The sequence below is a fragment of the Erythrolamprus reginae genome, chromosome 12, assembly GCF_031021105.1.
Source record: "Erythrolamprus reginae isolate rEryReg1 chromosome 12, rEryReg1.hap1, whole genome shotgun sequence".
In the NCBI taxonomy this organism is placed as follows: Eukaryota; Metazoa; Chordata; class Lepidosauria; order Squamata; family Dipsadidae; genus Erythrolamprus; species Erythrolamprus reginae.
The window spans coordinates 34574151-34596662 of NC_091961.1; the positions used below are offsets into that span (position 1 = coordinate 34574151).

At 56.8% G+C, this 22512-nt stretch overlaps 1 protein-coding gene across 6 annotated transcripts in view; it reads left to right on the forward strand.

The window, feature by feature from the left end:
* DSCAML1 (DS cell adhesion molecule like 1) overlaps positions 1 to 22512 on the forward strand; it is an 89083-nt gene that overhangs the window by 36621 nt on the left and 29950 nt on the right. For 5 of the 6 annotated variants that reach the window (XM_070765395.1, XM_070765392.1, XM_070765393.1 and 2 more), the window contains exons 4-11: positions 12400 to 12546; positions 13476 to 13754; positions 14253 to 14528; positions 15077 to 15373; positions 16039 to 16311; positions 17257 to 17535; positions 19691 to 19810; positions 19895 to 20071. In XM_070765395.1, coding sequence (XP_070621496.1) covers positions 12400 to 12546; positions 13476 to 13754; positions 14253 to 14528; positions 15077 to 15373; positions 16039 to 16311; positions 17257 to 17535; positions 19691 to 19810; positions 19895 to 20071 — 1848 coding nt within the window. Of the gene's footprint in view, positions 1 to 12399; positions 12547 to 13475; positions 13755 to 14252; positions 14529 to 15076; positions 15374 to 16038; positions 16312 to 17256; positions 17536 to 19690; positions 19811 to 19894; positions 20072 to 22512 lie in introns of those variants that run through there. The other variant, XM_070765397.1, reaches the window with a different exon arrangement.

Below are 22512 nucleotides of genomic sequence, written 5' to 3' on the forward strand. Positions count from 1 at the left end.
TGCTACAAAGAGGTTATTTACCCTGGGAATACAGGAACTCTTGGCTGCAGACCTCAGGGTGCCTTGGTCAAGCAGGGAGCCGAGAGTCCAGGAGACGGGGGTCTCGTGTTTGGGTTGTGGCCAAGAGAACTGGGAAAGGGCAGAACCCCCTCTCCTTTTTCTAGATCCCAGAGGAAATTGTGGACAGGCTGCCCAAAGGACAGAAGCCGAGATTCTACCAGGATGCCAGCAGTTGATGAGGTCCCTTTGCTGGACGGGAAGAGGCTGGTTGGGGACCCAGGGTGCCCGGGCCCAGTGAGAGGCTCTCCGGCGTGGCCCTGCCTCTCTGCGGCTCTTCCCTCCCTGCTTTGCCCTTCCGGTCGGCAGCCTCTCTCCTCTTCAGCCGTGTCCTGCCCCACCTTGCTCTCCCAGGCCGCTGGTCTTGGCCGTGCGGAGGAAAGCCAGAGGGGGCCCCCTGCCAGCCCCTTTCGCTGCCTGGTGCCCAGGGTGGTGACCAGCTGGCCATCCTTGCAGAGGTGTTGCAGGCAAGTGACGCGTCCCTGATGGCGACTGCGTGCCGCCCTCCGCCCCTTTGCCATACAATGCGTGCCCGCGTTTGCAGAGGCCCGAAAGAGCGAGCGGGGACCTCCCCACAACGCCCGCTGCTTTTCCGCTCGGCTGGACAGAGCCAGGCCGTTCGTGCTGTGCCGGCTGATGGCTGTCAGGGATTTGTTCCAAGCCCTGTTGAGATGTGGCTTACATCTGTAAATCCTTTTCCGCTTCACGGCCCAGCCACGAGGCTCCCTCCACGGGACTGCCCATCGCAGTGGCCAGGCCTCTGCCGGCTGGAGCACGGGGGGGGAGGAGGAGGAGGAGGCAGCCCCCAGGGGCTGCGGCTGTGCTCACCTTCCGGGGGCAGGGGGCGACTTGTCCGGACTGGAGCTGCGTTGCCCGGCCCCCAGCCTGGATCAATGGCTCCTTCCGCGACTGTTCCGACCATGCCGGACGACTCTTCCCTGTGGCAGGGGAAACTGGGGGCATGGCCAAGTGGCCCTGGTGGGTGCTGGCTCCGTTAGCTGACCAGGGGAGGTGGCCCCCACCACCTTCTCATGTCTTTCCATGGAACTGTGAGCAGGAGGCTGTGGAGGCCGTAGCTCTGTGTTGCTGCTGCTGCTCTTCTGGGTTACGACTGGGACCTGGGCTGGACGAGGACACCCCCCGGGGTCTCCTGCTGGGTGGGTCGCGTGGCACTGCAGCCCATCCCCTCCCCTCCGGGTCCCACAAGAGCTGCCACCTGAGCCCAAGGGATCTTTTCCTGTGCCAATCAGCCGTCCTTCGCGCCAGGCTCTTCTTCTGGAAGCTGCGTACATATTCGGGGGGGGGGGGCAAACCCTCTCAACCACTGTGGGGCCAGGCCTGTCCTGTGCCTGGGCGCATCTGGCATTATCTGCCTAACTGTAGAAGGTTACTTTTCTCACCACCAAATTGTCTCTTGCTGGATAGGGCCCAACGCTTAAGTCTGTCGAGCTCGGTCTGAATTTCGAGTCCCTCTTCCAAAATGTTAGCACCCCCCCCCCCCCCCCCAGTTTGGGGTTGTCTGCCAATTCAACTCCGTGAACCAGTGGGAGTGATGTGCCGGTGGCTGGAGGCTGTTGGGGTTGCACGGGTGTCAACGGGCTCAGACTCAACCTCAATAAGAGGCAGCGGCTGTGGGTTCTGCCTCTCAAGGACAATCCCACCTGTCCGTCCATCACCCTGGGTGGGGGGGAGCTTCTGCCCCCCTCAGAGAGGGTCCGCAACTTGGACGTCTTCCTCGACCCGCAGCTGAGCTTCGAACACCATCTAGAGCTGTAGCCAGGTTCATCTGGTGCACCAGTTGCGGCCCTATTTGGACTGGGAGTCACTCATGCCCTTATCACCTGGGGGTTCGAGTACCGCAACCCTCTCTACATGGGGCTACCTTGGAAGAATGTTCAGAGACTACAGGAGGTGCAAAATGCAGCCACGCGAGCGGTCATGGGCCTTCCCAGATACGCCCAGTGTCTCTCAAGCACTCCGCGAGCTGCATTGGCTGACGATCGGTCTCCAAACACACCTATAAAACCCTGCATGGCATTGGACCAGATTACGTCTTCTGCCTCATGTATCCCAGCGGTCAGTGAGGTCCCACAGAGTTGGCCTTCTCCAGGCAATGCCGCCTTTTCTGTGGTGGCCCCGGCTCTTTGGAATCAACTCCCGCTGGAGATTCGTACCCCCCCTCCCAGTCTTCCTTAAGGCCTTGAAAACGCACTTCCGCCGACAGGCTTAGGCGCACTGGAAATGTTAACATCCCAGCCCATGACTGCACGTGATAGGACGAATGTGGATTTTAGAATATAAGTTAGATTTCCATATGTATTTAGTACTGAGGTTTTTAGAGTATTTTAGTACTAGATTTCTTGTATATTTTTGTATTTTGTATTTGCTGGCTGAGAAGGGCAGCGTAGGAATCTAACGAATAAACGAACGAATGCAGGTCATTCATGAAGGCAGTGAAGAGGCCACTTCCCTCCAGGTGACCAGGTGCCGAGTGTGATGAGGTCAGTCGGGTACTCTGTATGGTACATTGCTCCGTGTCACCCAGAAACAGGCCGTGGCCTACTGCAAGTGCTTTATGGAACTCTAAGTATGCCGTGTCCACGGAACCTCCTTGGTCAGCAAATTCAATCCTTCTGTCCAAGAAGGCAGCTAGGTTTATTTGGCATGGCCTGTTTTTAACAAACTCACTGTCAGGGCTCCAGATAGCACCGAGAACTAAATCAGAGTCCGAGGCAAAGTGTTCCTCAAAGTTCCAATTTATGAGCAGAGCCACATTGGTACATCTGGCAGAAACCCGGATCTGAAGTCCCAGGGGGTCTTTCCACCCAGCTGAAAGTTCAAGCCCTTATTCCCACACCTCCAAGTGACCAGGTCCATCACGTTAACCAATCCTCAGCTGCCAACTTGGTAGATTCCACCCATCTCCTTCTGTGCAGGTGCAGGAGTGCAGAGACAGAGGATGGCCTTGATTATCTAGAAAAAAATTGCTAGGGTTACGTACAAACAGCCCCTCCCAGATTCTCACATATTGAACTGGCATGAAGTGTGGCGGGCCATGGCTTCGGCCTGACACCCACGCTGGCGTCTGTTAATCAGCCTGGTCCTCTTCCCCAGGATCTCCCCACCATCCCTGGTAGCTCCCCTCTCTCGGCCTGGACAGCCCCCTCTGAGACAGATCACTGGCGGGCCCCCCCCCCCCGGAGTGCGTGGCTCCCGAGGGAGGAGAGGAGTGACTGCCCCCCCTCGAGGCAAGGCCTCCACTGCTCTGCCACGCCCCCTCTCCAGGCCACGGCTTCCACGTGTGTCTTGAGGGCCTCCAACTCTGGCAAGATCTGGGGGGCTTCTGAGTGACCATGCCCCTCCCATCCTGCTCGGGTGGGATCTGATCTGAAGCCTGACGGACTCCAGTCGCAGGATCAGGATCTAGCATTTCATCTCTCGCTTGGCCTTGACTGGAGGACGTGGCAGGGCCTCTCGCTTGGAGCTGGGTGCCCCCCCCCGTGGTTTTCTGTGGATGTGAGCAGATGTCCCCAAAGACTTGGGGTGCCTCCAAAGGGGCGGCAGGCGCAAAGGAGGAGGGGGGGTCTCCACTGCCTGCTTGTCGGCACCCAAGGCAGCCTGGCCGGAGCCTCAGGTTGGACTGGGACCTGCTGAGAAAAAGGGGGGCTGGGACTTCCAGTCCCACTCCCAGGCACTCTGTCCCTCGAGTAGCCACAGAGGACAGAAGGGCAGGGCTGGGAGGGGCCCTGGGGGTCTTCTAGGCCACCCCCTGGTCAAGCAGGAAATCCTGCACCCTCCTGGGCAAGTGGCAGGACACAGCACCCTTGATTTCTGGAGGCAGGCCATTCCACTTGCTAATTGTGAGTGCAGAGCAGTGGTGGTGGCTGGAGGCACCCCATTTTCACACACACACACACACACACACACACACACACACACACACTGCCTCCCCTGCTACTGCTGCCCCACCCCTGGCTGAACAGGTTGGGGGCCGGGGACGGGTGGGGCGGATCCTGTCTTCACACCACCTGCTGCCGCTGCTGCTGTCCTTGGCTTCTTCAGGGTGGTGTGGATGGCGGTGGGTGTTAAAATGGGATGCCCCCCCCGGCCCTGCCCCCACCAAACCCCTCACCCAGAGCTCAGCAGCAGAGGCAGTGAGGGGTGTGAAAAGGGGAAGCCCCCCAGCCCCCTCCCCCGGCCTCTGCCCACCCACCGGCCTGCTTGGCGCTCCGGCTGCCCACATCAAGATGGTCCTGGGGTGAGTTGTGCTGTGGCAGCTGGGTGGCAGCGTGTTGGCAGGGGCCACGTGGAGGGGGCGGGCTGTCCTAGACCCCCAGTCCCCCCCTTTCTCCCCTCTGCCACCCTCCCCCGCCTGCAGATTCCCTGGCCTGGACTTGGGCCGTCCCTCCTGTTCCTCGGACTGTTGTGCTTGTGGTGACTGGAAAAGCTCCGATGGATTCCAGCCCCCCCCCCCCCCCCCAATTATCATGAATATTTCAGAAGCCTTCGTTCTGCCTGCCTTTCTGCTCCATTTCTCCCGTGGTTGCTCAGGGCTGGTGGCCCGTCTGGGTGGCAGGTGGCTGGGCCGGGGGGCTCCAGGGCTGCCCAGTGGCATCTTTGCCCGCTGGCAGGTCAGCCGGCGCGAGGGGGAAGAGCCGCTCTGGGCCTGGCATGGACGGAGGAGCTCCCCTGGAAGCGGGAGCGCCTCATTCCACCGCCTGCGAGGACGCCCGCAAAAAGAGCAAAGCCCTCGGGAGGGGGGGCACCCCCGGAATCCCTGGCGCTGGAGCTCAGGCACGGAGGGTGTCGCCCCGCCAAGGCCCTGCCCTCCGGGATTAGCCCTTAGTCCTTCCCGTCTGGTGGTGACATCCTGCCAGGGAAGGGAACCTGTTTCCGGGTGCGGCAGCTCACAGCTTCCTTAGGCTTTTTTATCTAAGCAAGGGACGGGAGGAAAAACGGGAGCAGGCTGTGCCCGGAATCCTACAGCAGGTTTGGAAAACATTCCTGCCCCCCCTGCGTGGGGCGGCCTCCCCCCCCTCCTGACCGTCAGGGATTTGTCTGTGGCGTGTGTGTGTGTATGAAGTAGAATCTCCGTTATCTGTCCTTCCATAATCCCACATTCCGGATTATCCGACAGCGTGGCTGCTTGGGGGCGTGGCTGTCGGCCTTTCTGTGGCCCCTCCAGACACGCCCCCAAACATGGCAGCCGCCACAGGGAAGCAAGCTGGGAGGGGCGGAGCGGGCGGGCGGGCCACGTGCGGTGGAGCCTGGAGTCCTCCAACGTTTTCGGCCATCCGCCCGTTCATGTCTGGCAATCGAGACTCTACTGTGTGTAGAGTGTGTGTGTGTGTTGTCAAGAATCGTGAGGCCCAACACAATGATTGTCATAGGGGTGAAGTAAGCAATGAGGAAACAATATACAGTAAATAAAAATCGTAAGGACACAAGCAACAGGTGACACTCATACAGTGGCAAGTGGGAGGAAATGGATGGTAGGATGGGAAAGAACTAGTAGTAATAGCAGTGCAGACTTAGTAAATAGTTGGACAGTGTTGAGGGAATTATTGGTTTAGCAGAGTGATGGCGTTGGAGAAAAACCTCTTCTTGCGCCCGGTTGTCTTGCTGTGCAGGGCTCTGCAGCCACGTTTGGAGGACCTTGCTTTCCCCTTATGAAGAAAGTGGCCGCTGAGCCTGGAGAGGAGGAAGCCCGGGGTGGCTGGTTTCCTGAGGGCCTTTGGTCTGTCTTGCCAGCCAGGGTGCCCCCACTGCAGAGACCGGGTCTTGGGAAGGCTTCGAGAAGGCTGCGCTTGGAGGATTCCGACAGTCTGAAGAATCGGGCCCAATCACAAAGTGTCCATTTGCTTTCAAATAAGGGGGGGGGGAGGAGGATTACTGAGTTATCTATAAAAATAGTAAAGGTGGGACGGAAACAAGCACCTTGCCTCTCATATTTCCTGTTCCGCATTAGGACAGGTATGACTTGCAGTGGAAAGACTGGGATGAAACTGAATTCCTTCTGGGGCACATTTCCACAAAGCTTTATTTATGCTGATAAAAATCATAGCTAAAAACACTAATTGACCCACAAAAGCCAAAATGAACTTTTATGCTTTCGCCCATCACATATCTCTGTAATTTGGAGTATTATGGGAAAAATATATTTATCCTACATATTTATCCTTCTATAGAGATGTCAGGTGGCTCTAGCAAACTTGTCACCTGGGTTTGGTGGGGATCAGGTTTGAAGTAGGAAGAAGGATGGACATGTGCTTTCCATGTTGGCGTTCTTTCTGGGACAAGTAAATTCAGGCATTTCAGAGTTGGAAAATGCAGAAAAATTCCCACCAACCTCCGTTACTTATGATTGGGAGTATTTTCCGCCACAAGTAGCTCGTGGGCCTGATGGATAGAGGCAGATAAAGGAGAATGATATTTTGATATTGAAATAAACACAACGATAGATCCTTTTACTTCTCTCGTTCATGCATTGTGACCCTCTTTAGTTTTAAAAGTGTGCTTCCTTTGCGTTCAGGGTGAGAGGTTATTCTGTCGATGAGGTGGCACTTTTAACACTTCCTGCCGTTTGGAAACGGCGGCTCTGGTCAGTCGGTCCAGCCACTGCCTCTCCTGCTGCTGGAGCTGGGCCTGACGTTTCTCTGCGTTTCTGCATGGACTGACCTTCACGCTTCTGCAGTGTCCACTGGAAACCAACTTTTACAGTGATTCTTGATCCGCCCAAATATAAGAGGTACAAATGGATGGTTTAAGCAGCACTGGAAGACGGGGCTTCCTTTCCTTTGGAGGGCCTGAAGCAGCAGCTTGGCCATCCGGAGGGCGGTGGAGAGGCTGCAGCGGGACTTTGCTGCCTAGGGATGGAAGATGCTGCCAGGGCTTCTCCTAAGGATTCCTCCCAAGGAGGGGTGCCATTCGAGCAAGCCCCCACCCCCCCGCCTCTGTCCCGCAGGGCTGGGGTCTCCAGGACCAGGCGATGCCCTGGGGCCAAGTTAGAAGTCCTGGACAGCCGTGGACCTTTCAGACTTGGCGTTGGGGCTTCCTGGGGTGAAGCAATGGACTGAGCTTCTCGACGCTTCCCACAAATTCTGCTGGGACGTTAACCCTGGCAAGGAGCAGAGATTTACATAGTAAGCAGCAAAAATCGTTAGCGGTGCTGCGCGTGTGCTGCTTAATTAAGACGTACAGCCTTTGTGTGCGGCACGGAAGGGGGGGACCGAGTCTCTCTACCGCCTGTGCAGAGGCTTCTGTCAGGGAGAAAACACGGAACTTGTGAGTGTGTGGACGATGCCGCTTGCCCTGGATCCCAGCAAGCCCCAGTTGCATTCTTTCCCCCACAAGCTGTAATGGCAGCGGAGGCAAAGAGGATCGAGGGCCAAATAGCAAATATGATTTTTAACCTGTTTTATACTCCAGATGGCTTCATTCTCCAGGACACAACAATTCTGGAACATCTTTAAGAGTTTCCTTTTCCTAGGCCTCATAACACGTTGTAAGTACAAGGCGCTCCTCCTTATTGTATGTCTGAGAAAATGTGTTCCTTGGTTGTGTGGCTTATTTTTAAATCTACAGATGGTTTTGGCTTCTTCTGCCCTCAGCTTTTGCTGCAGCTTTCCACCTCAGTAAACTGCTCTCTAATTTAGCCAGAGGCTTAGAGCAACCGTGCTGTCATATTTGGTTGTCCATTCCCATCTCCTCTGCATGTTCTCATTCCTTCTTTGATAATGAGCAGCTAGCGTGCACATCTGTGCTAGTTTGCTCCCTTTGTAATTCTTCTCCTGTCTAGAAACAACGGTGGAGGTTCAGGGCCCGTGGCAAGCGCTTCCTGTGGCGGCACCATGAATCAGGGCACACGGGGTGGGGATTTACCTGAAAGGAGGGCCACAGAGACCGGGGTATTGGAGCCGTGGGTGGAGAGGGACGGGTGGGTGGGGTCTGAACATCACTAACTGTAATTTTGAGAACTCCTGGAGCACCAAAGATGGAGAAGAGTTAACATTGTTCCAGTACTTTTTTAAAATGGGATTTGGTGAACTATTGCTTGACACTAATAGCCAGAAAACATAATCAAGCAGTGGGACCACAAGTAATGGGGAAGGAACAGGGCAATTCCTGGAAGCACCTATGAGTGTCTTAGAAATTGATTATGCCAGACAAAGGGAATGCCATGGATGCAGTGCACATAGCTTTCCATAAAATCTATAAAAAAATAAAAATAAAGTTGACCGTAGATTCCATCTCCATAAAAGGGAGCAGTGCGGGATGGATGGCCCCACTCCCGTCCACGGCCCTTAATGCCTGGGTCAGCCCACGGAGGGGGGGGGCTAGGGTTCAAAAGGTCTTGGCAGATTTGAAGAGTGGGTCTTTCCCCGTCGCTCTACTCTGCTCAGCAGTTGTGTTTGTGAGAAGGACGTGGGGCTGAACCTGAGCAGCAGCCTCCCTGCAGCTGCCACAAGAGCCAACGGAGTCTTGGGTTGCGTCACCATCGGAGGTATAATGTTGAGATGATGGGAAAGGACAGTTCCACTCCATAGCTCTGGTCAAACCATACCCATGGCCAGCTTTGGTTACTACAATACAAGAAGGTGGCGGAAGACCTGGAAAGAATGCAGAGGAGAAAAACAACCAAGATATTGGCTGTGGAGCCAAATCCCACGGAGAACTCTTAAAGGAACCGATGTTTCTTCCTGTGGAACCCAAACTGGTTTTTCTCACAGGAGAAAAGGCTGAGAGGGGGCCTGACGGCCGCACTTGGACACTCATCACAGGAAAGAGGGTGTAAGGAAAAAAAGGAAGTGGGTGTAGATGAGGCCTGCACAAACAGCCTTGTATGTCTTCTCTCCCTCCCTCCCTCCCCCCCCCCCCTCACACACTCACAGAGAGAATATTGGCAGAATATTGGTGCCAGTAGAGTCTCCATTTTTGGAGGCAGAGAACTTCAGAGGGAAATGGCCTTTTTCCAGGTTCCATCTGATGGGCCTTTGCAAAGTCCAGACATTGGGAGACTTCGTGGGGATTGTTAGGGAGAGAGCAGGAATGGAACTGCCCGAGGTGGATGGAACCGAAGGGACAAGCCAAGGAGCCTTGCTTAATAATCGGGGAATAATCAGGGTGCGGAGGGAACCCACTTGGTCTCTTGTTTCACGCATTCAAACACAAACCTCTGCACATCTCGGTCAGGATTTTTTGGGTTCATTAGCATGAAATTTGATTAGTTCTACATTTTAGTGGAAGAAAGAATCTAACCGGAAGGTAATTGTGGTGTCTGGGAAACAGCAGACTCAGCCACGCGTGGTCCTGCTTCTCCCTTTGGCCTCTTAGCCAGCAGCCGGCGGAGGGAGGTGGGGGCCCTCTGCCTCTGCGGTGGAAACCTCCCCTCTCCCCCAAAACTTACAAACGGTGGTGGGGCTCGAATGTTTTACTACCGGTTCTCTGTGTGTGGCTTGGTGGCCAATGCGTGGCTGGCTGGACGGGGCAGGGGAAGGAGAACTGCAGAATCCCCATTCCCTCCCGGTCGGGGGGGAATCGGGGGGGGGGTAGAGCATAGACAGGGGTGGGGCCACGACCCAGAGGTCCAGATTTTCACTGCTGGTTCTCCAGAGCTGGTCAGAACCTGCTGAAACCCACCTCTGCCTAGAGCCCAAACCCTACTGGTCAGATTTCGAATCCTGCCACGGGGACTCTGGGCAGCCATCCTTCCAGCCTGCATCTCCCCTGCTGAATCGCTTCTGGATCGGAAGTGGATCCTCGGTGCTGGACCGGTGCCCCTTGTAAACAAAAAAGGGCCCAGTTTTGTCATGGGGAAAACTCGGTGCCTCCCCTGAAAGGAGCAGAGAGTGGAGATGGCGGAGCAGCAGCGACACCCACGTCTCCGAGGATGAGGATGAGCTGGCAGTTGTGGAAGGCACCAGAGGAGGCCGCAGCACGGCAGCTCCAGCTCAGCCACCAGACGACATAAGCAGTCCTTCTTCACGTGGTGCCGGCCCCTCCCATCTCGAGTTCGGGTGCATGTGGATCAGGCCCCTGCAGCTGGACCGGCCGGCCTCGCAGATTCCGCTCTCGGCTGCCATCAATTATTCCAGCCTTTTATCCATTTGTCAATCTCTGTGGATCTGTTATCCACCAAAGGGCATTAATTTCACACATTCCAGAAAGAAAATTTCCCTTCCTGCTGTGGAGCCTCCTTGATGCCCTGGGAAGGGCTGCAGCCTCGGACCGAAGGGGATTGCCAGGGAAGGCCACCTGGATGCTGGACGGGGGGAGGGCCAGGGGGTGGGACCGCTGGGACTGGAAGGGGGCGTCTGTTGGCATCCCTTCTCCGAATGAGGAGCCAGCCAGCTTCTTCGCAAGGTATCGAATGTGGCAACTCAGGCAGTCGCGATAGCTGTGATGCCACAGGCTTCGCTCTGCTGGGCGCATGGACTGTTATTCTCCTTACAGATAAAATACAGTATTGCAGAGGGAAGAAAGGAGGAGGCCCTGAGAAGTGGTGACAGAAAATGTAAACAGCAGAGTTTATGAGTTAAATGTATGCAAATTAATTGCAGCGTAAAAGCTGCATTCTACCAAAATTCTTTTTTGGTCGGCCAGATAGGATGCCCTCCAATGAGCCCAGGCCCCGTTAGCCCCTCCCCCTCTCCCTCCCCCCCCTTCCCAGGAAATCCATTCAAATGCAATCCCCTTCTCCAGCCCTCTCCTTCATGCATGTCTAATGAATGTCAGAGAAAATGCTATTACAATGCAGCCAAGTAGGATCCAATCTTGTAGAGTGTCTACAAGTCATTTGGCGAAAACCCTGGGAGCGCTCCCAGTTTTATTACGATGTAATTAGAAATGAAATCTCATTGCCATAGTTGAATGCGGGGTGGGTGTTAATCCTTTAACCGGGAAAGATAGAGCTGTGCTTAGAGGGGGGATTAAGGGCGGGAGTCTCCCAGCGGAGGCAGGCCTGGAGGGTGAGGGACAGGGAATGGAAACGCCTTTTGTCACTTAGGACGTGCTGGTGGGTACTGAATGGGCAAAACTCACCGTGGCTCAGTTCGGTTGAAACCGCTCAACCAGGCCATCAGCCACGAAAGCATGGCCAGAGGCGCTTGGGCAGAGGGGGTTGAAAACGGCTCTGGAGCCTCATGACCAGCAGTCCAGCGGGAGTCCTGGCCTCTTGCTAAGGGGGAGAGCCAAGCAGCAGGAGGCCCAGCACCCTCCTCCTCCGCCCCCCCAGGACACCAAGGTCTGTCTGAGGGCCCCCCTGGAGTGGCCCCTTTCTTGGCTTAATGGGGCTCCTGGGGAGGACCTGCCCCCACGACCCCTCCCTGGGTTTTCCGGGGTGTGTGTGTCCCCTTAGCCTGCTTCCTGCCAGCGCTGCCTCCTTCCCTCAAGGCCTTTTCCTTCCTCGCAGAATATAAGAGCCGATGCTTCTGAAAAGCTACTCCATCAATTAAATGTGCATACAAATTGGACAGGGGAGAGCAGCCATTTGCAAAGCAGCGGTTGCCTGTTGCCATAGCAACTGCCTCCCCCCCCCAAAAAAATTCTGAGGCAGACAGGCTCCAGGCTGTTGGTTTGCAGGCAGCTGGGAGAATCTGGGATTCTTTGTCCTCCCCCCCCCAATCTCCCCCCATTCCAAACCCACGGCTGGCACCCAGGATGGAGGGCATGTGACACCCCCCCCCCCGAGGAAAGGGCCTGGCCAGCGTGCCTCTGCGCTGGGGGTGCCCGGGGGAAGAAGCTGGCTTCAAGCAGCGCTGGTGGCTGGGCATCGCCTGGGCAACTGGGGCCCATCCCTGCGGGCTGCAGAGGCGCCCATCCCCCTCCCTCTCCTTGCCTTCCCTGGCAGGGCTTCTCCGTCAAGGCCTCTTGGGGGATGGCCCCTTGCAGTCCTAGTGTTACTGTCAGCCCTGCGGGTGGGGTGGGGAAGTCAAGCACGCCTTATTGCTGGCACCTCGCCTCCAACATGCGTCCGTGCCCTGTACCTGCACAGGTGCCCCTGGGGCGTGCATGAGATGGCAGACGGGTGAACTGTCCTCTCATTCTGGCGGGGGCTGAACCAGAACCTTTGTTTCAGCCCCAAAGCTGCCTTCAGACCTCTCGGGATCAAGGGGGGGGGGGCTAAACTGGGGGCTTAACCAGGCGACTTCCAGCCCCCCAAAAGGCGAACCCTTTCAGGCCCCTGGCTGCCCTTTGCTTCCTTCCCGGTGGAAGAGGTGGGAACCTGCAGGGCGCCCCCTTGTGTTGTGCTGTTGCTGCCGCTGCTGCCGCTTGCCTTCTGCACGGGCTCCGTTAGGCCCAACGTGCTGACGTCGCTCTCTTGTCTCTGCTTGTCTCTTCCAGAAAATAGGTTTTTCATTACTTTCTATGGTGGGTTGTACATATCCGACGTCCAGAAGGAAGACGCCCTCTCCACCTACAGATGCATTACGAAGCACAAGTACAGCGGGGAGACGCGGCAGAGCAACGGCGCCCGCTTGTCTGTCTCAGGTAGGTCCGGCTGGGCCGCTGGGCTTTGGCACCGAAGGAATTCCAGCATTCCCCCGATGTCCTCAAGTGCCCCCACCACAAAGCGGAAAACAAGAGGGCGATGCTGGCGCAGTGCTGGAAATTCTTTCTTCTGCGCATGCTCAGCAGCAAAAAAAAACCCCCCATACAAATAATAAATACTTTTAAAAAGATGGCGGACTTCCACTGAGCCAACCGGTTGCGTGATGCCATCGTGATGGGCTGCTATTGGTTCAGGTGAACCAGTCTGAACTGGGCGGAGCCCCCCTCCGATCCAATGGCTTCTCTGGACTGGCACATGCGCTTTGGATCAATCTCTCCCCCCTCCCCCCAAAAAGAATGAATGAACCCACCTGGGAAAAAGGAGTAATTTCAAAATGAGGGGTTTTTTGGGGGGGGATTTTAAATATTAAAAAAAAAAGGTTTAAGGTTTTAAACATGTTGCCTTGTTGGCCTTTGTGTGTGTACTGTTGCACATTGTTCTGCCTTTTTATAATTATTGTTGCTGGAGGTGGATTGTGTGATTTGGGGGCTCATACAAATAGTTCGCTTAACAAAATAAGTGGGTGCAGCGTCCTGGAGCCCTGAAGTAGAGAGGGCTCGGCCTCCTGTTCTTTTACTGTTCTGTGCTGCCCTGCACATTCGTTTGAGATAGCGGAAGCAGGGTCACCCTCGCCCGGAGCACTTCCCGAATACGTGTGCAAATGGCCACGGGCCAGCGAGAAGGCTCGGAAGAGTCCACTTCTGAGTTCTGGGTGAGAGCTTTAAATGGACGCCCATCCCTGGCAGGGACCATGGAGCCAATTTGGGAGGAGAGCTCTATCCTTCATTGTCACGCATTGCTGTGCCCATAGAATTTGGACTGGGGCAGGATGGCCCCACCTGAATCCATTGTGTTTCTCTGTCCCTAGACCCAGCAGAGTCCATCCCGGCCGTTCTAGACCGCTTCCAGGACCAGGAAGCGAAGGAGGGGCAACTAGTGGAATTGCCGTGCATCGCCTCCGGATACCCAAATCCTGCCATCCGGTGGGTAAAGGATGGGAGGCCCCTGCCTGCCGACAGCCGGTGGACCAAGCGCATCACAGGCCTGAGGATCAGTGATTTGCGTGTGGAAGACAGTGGGACCTACATCTGTGAAATCACAAACACTTTTGGGTCTGCTGAGGTCACGGGGACCCTGGCGGTGATTGGTGAGTGTGTTCGGAGACCCTTTCACTGGGCCGAGGGGGGAGGAGAGCGTGGCTGGGCTGTTCCCTAGTTTTACAGAGGGTGCCCACTTGGGGGGCTTGGGAAAGTCTGTGGAAACTAGCAGCCTCCTCATATTTAGGAGTGAAATGTCACTGATTCAGGAGGCCCACCTGGAATTATTCTGAAGAGCTCCTCCAGAGTGAGTCTCCAGTCCCAGGAGAAGTGCATTTCCACTCAAGTCAGAGACCGTCTTTACATAACCTTCTTTGCCCACTGGGGCAAAACCCCTCAGCTTCACAGATCCAGTCGGGATATTGGCTGTCTGTAACTCAAGGGCCTTGGGGTCATCCAAGGAATGTGGGGTCTTTGCGTAGAAAAATGAAGGGAAGCTTTCCAAGGTCTGGCCCACGGGAATTGTTGGGATGGTCCCCTTCACCTCTGCGCTAGCATCCCTGCAGGCGAGCCGTGGACGATGGGGCTGTGCCCTTTGTCTTTCACAGAGCCCCTGCGGGTCACCCTCACGCCAAAGAAGCTGAAGACCGGCATCGGAAGCACCGTTATCCTCTCTTGTGCCCTTTCTGGCTCCCTGGAATATTCCATCCGCTGGTTCTGCAACACGCAGCTTGTGGTTCCCGATGACTTTGTCTCCATCCGGGGGATCCACAACGAGACGCTGCTCATCACGGCGGCCCAGAAGAGCCACTCGGGGGCCTACCAGTGTTTTGCCACCAGAAAGGCCCAGACCGCTCAGGACTTTGCTGTGATCGTCTTGGAGGGTGAGCACCCACCCGTGGAGGGGGGCTGGCAGGTGCAGCCCTGGCGTCTTTCCAGAGAAGGAGAGACCCAGCTTGTGCGTGGTTGAGGGGATCCCATAGCTGTTGCAGCCCAGGTCACCCCTTTCCTCCACAATGAGGTCCAAGGGATCGGTTTCCAACAGGGTGGGAGGAGAGGGAGGGAAGGAGACACACACACATAGAGAGAACTCTCATTTACTACAGGGATGGAAGGAAATTATTGGATTGGCAGGTGTGGGACAGGGTGGCCGTCCAGCAAGGCTAATGTAGTTTCATAATCGCTTTTGGACCAGAGAATCGCCAGGACAGGAGAGGGGCGGCATACAAATCCAATATTCCAATTATTCTGTAAAATGCTAAAGGGCCTATAATGTTATGTCGTACTCTTTCCAGTCTTGGGAATGTTTTGAGATTTAGGGCTTGAAATTTGGCCTCTCAACATTTTTCCACCGTCCTTCCTTTAAAAATGTACGCCTGGATGGAAAGTGCAGTTGTGTTGATCCACACCCCTGCCGGGGTCTCTCTCCTAGATGGGACCCCCAGGATTGTCTCCTCCTTCAGTGAGAAGGTGGTGAACCCTGGCGAGCAGTTCTCCCTGATGTGTGCGGCCAAGGGGGCCCCTCCGCCCACCGTCGCCTGGTCCCTGGACGACGAGCCCATCCAGAGGGACGGCAGCCACCGCACCAACCAGTACACGATGTCCGATGGCACCACTGTGAGCCACATGAATGTGACGGGCCCACACATCAGGGACGGAGGTGTCTACCGATGTACTGCGCGGAACTCGGTGGGCAGTGCCGAATACCAAGCGCGAATAAACGTAAGAGGTGCCTGTCTACTTTTCAACATCAGCCTAGGCTCTTCCGGCGTTGGTTCTGTTGGTGGTCGGTTGTGCTGTCCGTCCTGCCTCGTTCCCTTCCCCTTGTGCGTGGCTTCGCCGTAGGATGCCTTTCGGCAGAGCAGAGGGCGCTGGGGGAGGCGCCCAAGCCAAGGGCGGGCAGGGCGTTGCCTCCGGGGGACCCCTGGGTGGGGGTGCAGAAGGGGCAGGGTGGGTGGAGCTGGACTCTCTCCCGGGCTGACTGCCAGGCCTTAGCCAGACTGGCGACATTGAGCCCGGGGTCCCTGCAGCGCCGTTCAGGGTCCCGCAGCTCTGCTAGGCCTCCTTTGGGGGATGGGATGGAAGAGGTCAGCCCTGGCTGCCCTTCATAAAACGGCCACTGCCTGGAGTCCCAAAGGTGCTCCATCCAAAGGCACCTGGACGTGGTTTGCTCTCCTCTCCTGACAGAGTTGAAGAGGCTTCTGGGATGGGGAACAAAAAGTCTTCAAGCAAAGCAAGTCCAGTTGCCTTTTGAAAAAGCTCCTTTGGGGCAACTATGGCAGAAGCATTGCAGCGCCTGGGTGGGGGCTCTGCCACATTCCCCCCTCCTGGGGAGCGAAGCCCCCCTTTCCTTGAATTGCCCTAGCCTGCCCTTTCCTCCCCCCCCCGCTCCAGGCCCCCCCAGCATCCGTGCCATGAAGAATATTACGGCCGTGGCCGGGCGGGACGCCTTCATCAACTGCAGGGTGATCGGCTACCCTTATTACTCCATCAAGTGGTACAAGGACTCCTTACTCCTGCCGGACAACCACCGACAAGTGGTCTTCGAGAACGGCACGCTCAAGCTGATGGATGTCCAGAAAGGGATGGACGAAGGGGAATACCTCTGCAGCGTCCTCATCCAGCCGCAGCTGTCTATCAGCCAGAGCGTCCACATCACCGTGAAAGGTGGGTGGCCGGAATAAGTAGGAACCCCCCCCCCCGGCGCTCCCACACCTCTCCTTCCACGGCACGTGCTTAGTAGGTGCTGTGGCAACTTATACGGGGTATGTCGTACTTGTGGGGCAGTATGGGGAGAGTAGTTAGATTGTTTGACTGTGACGTGTCTGTCTTAGGACTTGCTGCCCATCGACACGAATTCCTCCTCTCGAAATGGTAGAAAACTCTTCGTGAGGCCTTGAAATGGGTTGAGCTTTCATCCCATTCATCCCAAATCTCCCCCCAGGGTCCCCCTCCGCCCCTTTGTCCACCCTTTCGCCACCACGGGCTCCTTGGGGGGGAGAACAGTTGCACCGGTTGCTAGATTAGAGAGAACCGACAGTTTTTCGTGCAGGCTGCTTTCTGAAAATTCCAGAAAACAATTTATACCTGAGAGTCAGGACTGTGGAAGAAAACCAGCAAAGTAGCTCAGGTTAATAAGATTTATTAGGAAAATGGTTTTATACCAGAAAATACAGTAGGTCACTTTGCTTTCCAGTAGGTGACCGCTCGTAGTTGTTGGATTCTAGCTTTCTTTTCCTTGTGTGTAGTTCCCAGCCACGTCCTCCCTGCGGGGACTCTCCTCTCTGGTGGCTGCCCGTCCCTGTGCGCCCTGTCCACCGCAGAGAATCACCCGCCTCCCTTCCCTCTTCCGGCTGCAGTCCTGCTCTTTGGCAAACCTGCTTTTCGGCCGGGCTTCCCATTGGGGGCTGGCAACCCTCTTGCAAAATGGGGGAGACTTACCGTGCAGGGAGAGCTGTGGCCCCTGGGCCCGTGGCTGGCCAGCAGAGTCTCTCCGGCCATTGTCTGAGGAGCCGTGGGCCCATTCCCTGGAGGCGCTGCCCTGGGCGCCCCCTGCCTGCCTCCCCCCACTCCAGGGCTCTGCGGGGTCCAACTCGCCCCTCTCTCTGGCAGTCCCTCCTCTGATCCAGCCCTTCGAGTTCCCACCGGCCTCCATCGGGCAGCTGCTGTACATCCCCTGCGTGGTCTCCTCGGGCGACATGCCCATCCGCATCACCTGGAGGAAGGACGGGCAGGTGATCGTCTCGGGCTCCGGCATCACCATCGAGAGCAAAGAGTTCATGAGCTCCCTGCAAATCTCCAGCGTCTCCCTGAAGCACAACGGCAACTACACCTGCATTGCCAGCAATGCCGCCGCCACCATCAGCCGAGAGCGGCAGTTGATTGTGCGAGGTGAGGAGCTGGCCGGGCTCGGGTGGGGCCCAGGGGGCCCAGGAAGGGGGAGGGCCCCTTCCCAGATAGGGATCTGGACAGGAGAGGCCGCTGGGCCATTCGTTGCCAGGGAAACACAGACGAAGCGGCTTGAGGCACCCAGACAAGAGCCGGGGTTCCAGGGCTCCCGGATGTCGGGGGCTCAGAGGAGCGGAAGGGCCTGGAAGGGCAGTTCCAACCCTACGTAGGCGGGAGACTGGGGGAAGGGGCTGGGGGAGGGCTGCTGTCAGCCACTTTGGGAGCAGGATTTGTGTAATCATTCGTGTAATCCAATTCTGAAGTTGCCGGATTCCTTAACAACTCTGGGTGGCTTACGCACAAGAGATTAATGCCAGCCAGAACAAGAGCTAAGCTAAACCCCACGCCTGGTCCGAGGCCCAAGGGAACTTTTTCATCATAAAATACCCCCAGAGGCCCATAGCTGCATTTTGCACCAGGCGAAGTGTCTGAACGTTCTTCCAAGGGGGGCCCCATGCAGAGAGCGCAGCAGCAGCTGAACCTCAGGCTGATGAGGACACGAGTGACCGTGAGAGGAGACTCCCGGTCCAGGTAGGGCCGCAGCTGAGGCGTCAGTCCCCCTCGCCACAGCTGATGGACGGTATTCTAAACTCAGCTGTGGATCAAAGAGGATACCCAAGTTGTGGACCCTCTCTGAGGGGGGCGGGGGAAAAGCCCCTCCGAGTAATGGACAGACAGGTGGGATTGTCCTTGGGAGGCAAAGCCCACAGCCACCCCATTTTGTCAGGGTCGAGTCTGCACCTATTAACACCCACCCAGGCCTGAACAGCCTCCAGACACCGGCACATCACTTCCACTGCTTCACTGAGTGGACACGGTGTGGAGATGTATAGCTGAGTATCATTGGCAAATTGATAGTAGCTCACCTGGTGCCCTCAGATGACCTCACCCAGCATTTCATGTAGTTATTAAACAGCAGGGGGGAGGAGACGGACTCCTGAAGATCTCCACAGAGGAAGGACCTAGGAGTCGACCTCTGACCACCTGCCAACTGCGACCGGCCAGAGATGTAGGAGGCGACCCACCCTGAAACGGTGCCTTGCACTCCCAGCCCCTCCAGTTGGTGCAGAAGGATACGATGGTTGATGGCATTGAAAGCAGCTAAGAGGTCAAGGAGTGCCGGGCCCGTCCATCAGCGTGACCAAAGCAGTTTCCATGCTGTAGCTGGGCCTGAAACCAGAGTGCTGGGGGCTTCATCCAAGGACCCTTGGAGCTGGAGCGACACCACCTTCTCAACAACCTTCCCCATAAAGGGGAGGCTGGAGACAGGGCGATAGTTGTTAAATACAGCTGGGTCCAGGGAAGGCTTCTTGAGGAGGGGGCACACAAGTGCCTCCTTGGGGGGGGGGGCGGAAAGGACCCCTTCTTCAGAGAAGGTTGACAACTGCCTGGACCCAGCTCTGCGTCACCTCCCTGCTGGCCAAAACCAGCCAGAAGGGACACTGGTCCACTTCATCAGGCATCACAGGGTCAAACTCCTCCCACACAACAGGACTAAGACCGACACTGCATTCCAGTCAGAGTCAAGGCCTGTCCAGATCTGAATGATTTTATCTGCAAAAAACTTATGAAAGTCCTCAGCACTCCCCTCTGTTATCAAACAGAGGGGCCCCATGAGCATAAGGCCCTGCTCCCATCACTGCTCGTGGAGCTACTACAGTTCCTGCAAGGCCTTCAGGCGCTGCTCCCTAAGGAGCTTAAGGACAATTATGGTCATTTAACTGTCAGGGGCCCAGCCGTTGAGCGAGTCCTTGGAGCGCCTCCCCACCCAGGGAAAGGCATAACATGCACACCCCATGTACCCAGGCGGAAGGCCCCTCAGCCACAGCTGACCCCTGCTCTCGGAGAGTCCGGCATACATGCCAGCTCTGCCAGCGGTGGTCAATCCTGGCCTGAATAACCAGTGTCCTGTGAAAGTTGGAGGGAGGCTGCAAATGGGGGCGGGGGGGGGGGCTCAGGGGAAAGAGTCTTCCTCATTTCTTCAGGAGGCCTGGCCTTTTGGAGGGGTTAAGCCAGATAAGGGGACAGGCTGGGGGTATTAGAGGGAAGGGAAGACCCCCGAGCTGCGCTCTCCCTCACCTGCCCCCTTGTTCCCCAGTGCCGCCGCGTTTTGTGGTCCAGCCCAACAACCAGGATGGGATCTATGGCAAGGCTGGGGTCTTGAACTGTTCGGTGGACGGGTACCCCCCTCCCAAAGTCATGTGGAAGCATGCTAAAGGTGGGTGAGGCCCTTCCCCGGGGGGCGCAGAGGAGTGGGCTGGGTGGCCCGGCTCTTCCCCTCACCCGTGTTTCCTCCTTCCAGGCAGCGGGAACCCCCAGCAGTACCACCCGGTGCCCCTGACCGGCCGCATCCAGATCCTGCCCAACAGCTCGCTGCTCATCCGTCATGTTTTAGAAGAAGACATCGGCTATTACCTCTGCCAGGCCAGCAACGGGGTGGGCACGGACATCAGCAAGTCCATGTTCCTCACCGTGAAGAGTGAGTGACCCAGCTGTGCCTGGATTCCGCTCGGTCGTGGGGTGGGGCCCCTCCTGGATGCTTTGTGCACACACCCCCATTCGAATGTAATTGCGGTTGTTAGCTCCGCGCCCTTCCTCTGCACCATTTGCCCGGTCCTTTTGCCCCTCTGAACAAGGCCCCAGATGCGGTGTGCTTGGCAGGTCAGAGTGACCAGGCTCACTTCTAGCCCTTGGGAGCCAGCAGGCAAGGCAGGCGATGGTTCCTGGTGGCCCTTTGAGCAAGGCAGGCGCCCGGCCAACAGCTGTGCCTCAATGCAGGCATCCCACCCAGAAGCCCAGAAGGGGGCAGGCGGAGGGAAAGGCCTGGGAAGCATTTGGGGGGGGGACACACGACACGTCCTGCCTTGGCACCAGAGGAAGCCCCCTTATGGCACCGAATCCCCCTCCCTGGCTTTGGAGTTTGGCCAATGATTTCCTTGTCACTCACAATTCTGATGGCTCTGGGAAGGTGATGACGGCTGATGAAGCCCCCTCTCCAGTCACGCCACGCTCCTGGTCCTGGCAGCCAGAGCCGGTTGGAGGGGTGGGGGGCTGGGGCACTGGGCTGGCCTTTGCCCGCTTTGCCCCCATCGCTCCCCTGCGCCTGGTGGACAGCAGGTGCGGGAAGGCTGGAGAGGGGGCCTCCCCCCCTGAGCATTGCGGAGGGCTCCCATCATGCATTTCGAATGAATCTCATGCCTCAGGTGAGATGCAGCTAATCAGGGTAGACAAGAAGCTGGAAAGGGGGCCATCAAATTAACCCCACCCAGCTTGCACTTAAGACCCCCCCCCCACGCTGGCCTGGGCTCTCTCCCTTTCGAGCATTCTTCTTTCTCCGGGTTGGCTGCTCTGCTCTAGTGGGACTGGGGACCCCCCCCCCCGAGAATCCCCATTGCGTAGCCGCCTTATCTCAGGCTACCCAATGAAAGCAGCCTCTTGCCTTGTGAACACCCGAGAGGAGGAGAGCAGGGCTTGCTTGGGGGTGGGTGGGGGCCCTTTGCAGAGACAGAGCAGACCGGGTGGGGGGGGGTTAGGGGGTTTGGAGAGCTGACCGCCAGAGGGCTCTCTGTGGTGGTCTCTTCCAAGATGAAGGGCTGGGGGGCCTGCTTTCCTCCTCCCCCTTCTCAAGGGCCAAACTGAGCCTTGCTCCTGGCCGCGAATTCTACACCTCCGCAAGGGTCCTTTTCTCCCAGCCCCACTTTCCAATTTGTTGGACGTCCCGCTGCCTCCCCTGCTCTGACTTGGAAGGGAGGCCCTGACCGCAGCTTCTGGGCAGTCAGGGATGAGTACAGCCACTCGAGCTTCTAGGGGGCTTTTAAGAGCCGGGGGAGGGGGCAGTGGGCAAGGGGGGCAGGAGGATGGCTTTCTACTTTTGGTTTTGTCAGCTGCAGGTATTCCTGGGGGCCTCTTGGGATCCCCACTGGAGCTGAAGGGCTTTTGGGCCCGGTGTCGTTCCCTGCTGTGGGAGGCTGCTGGGAGAGAGCTTGGTTCCAATGGTCTGCAGCCACCGTAGTAACCAAGCCACAGCCGGAGGCTAAAATATAGGTGCATTTAGAGCAGTGGTCCTCAGCCTTCCTAATGCTGTGACCCTTTACAGTTCCTCATGTGGTGGTGACCCCCAAACATAAAATAATAACATTATTAGGAAACTCAGGGGTGGGTCCTAACTCGCTTTGTGGCTGGTTCGTGGGCACACACACACACATACAGTATATATTGCAATAGTCTATTTGCATACATATATAAACATGGTCATGTCTTCCTATACGACCAACACGTAGTTGACAAAAAAAACAAGCAAACAAACTGAATCAATGTGGGTGGACACCCCCCCACCCCCCCTGTAGGCAGACAGGAGCCTCAGTTCCTAAGGCCATTGGAAACACATGTTTTCTGATGGACTTAGGTGACCCTTGTGAAAGGGTTGTTGGACCCCCCCAAAGGGGTCGTGACCTACAGATTGAGAACCACTGACTTAGAGGCTGCCAATCTCATATCATCACCTTAAGCTGCTCACAATAATGCACAAAATATCATTTTAAAAGGACACCAGGCCCAACTTTCCATCCTAGTTTGGGGCTTGAGGGAAGAAGGGCCGCAACGGTCCCTCTGATCCACAGTGGACAGGAATGGCCCCTCGAAAGCGGCCTTTGGGGTCCCGTCCGGTGGCACCGTTGAAGGGAGGGGACCCTTCCTAGCCTAAGAGGGGCAGATACTATCCGAGAGAGAGGGGGTTGGACAAGGAGCCAGCCCTGGGGCCCTGCACAAGTTTTGAAGAAGTCCACTGGCCACTTGCATTGAAAGCACCCAGTGGCGCTCTGGGGAGCCATGGGGCACCCAACACTGCGCCAGCCGCAGCTTCCCGATGGTTTCAAGGGCAGCCCCAGGTAGAGCACCCTGCTGTAATCCAAACAAGAGATG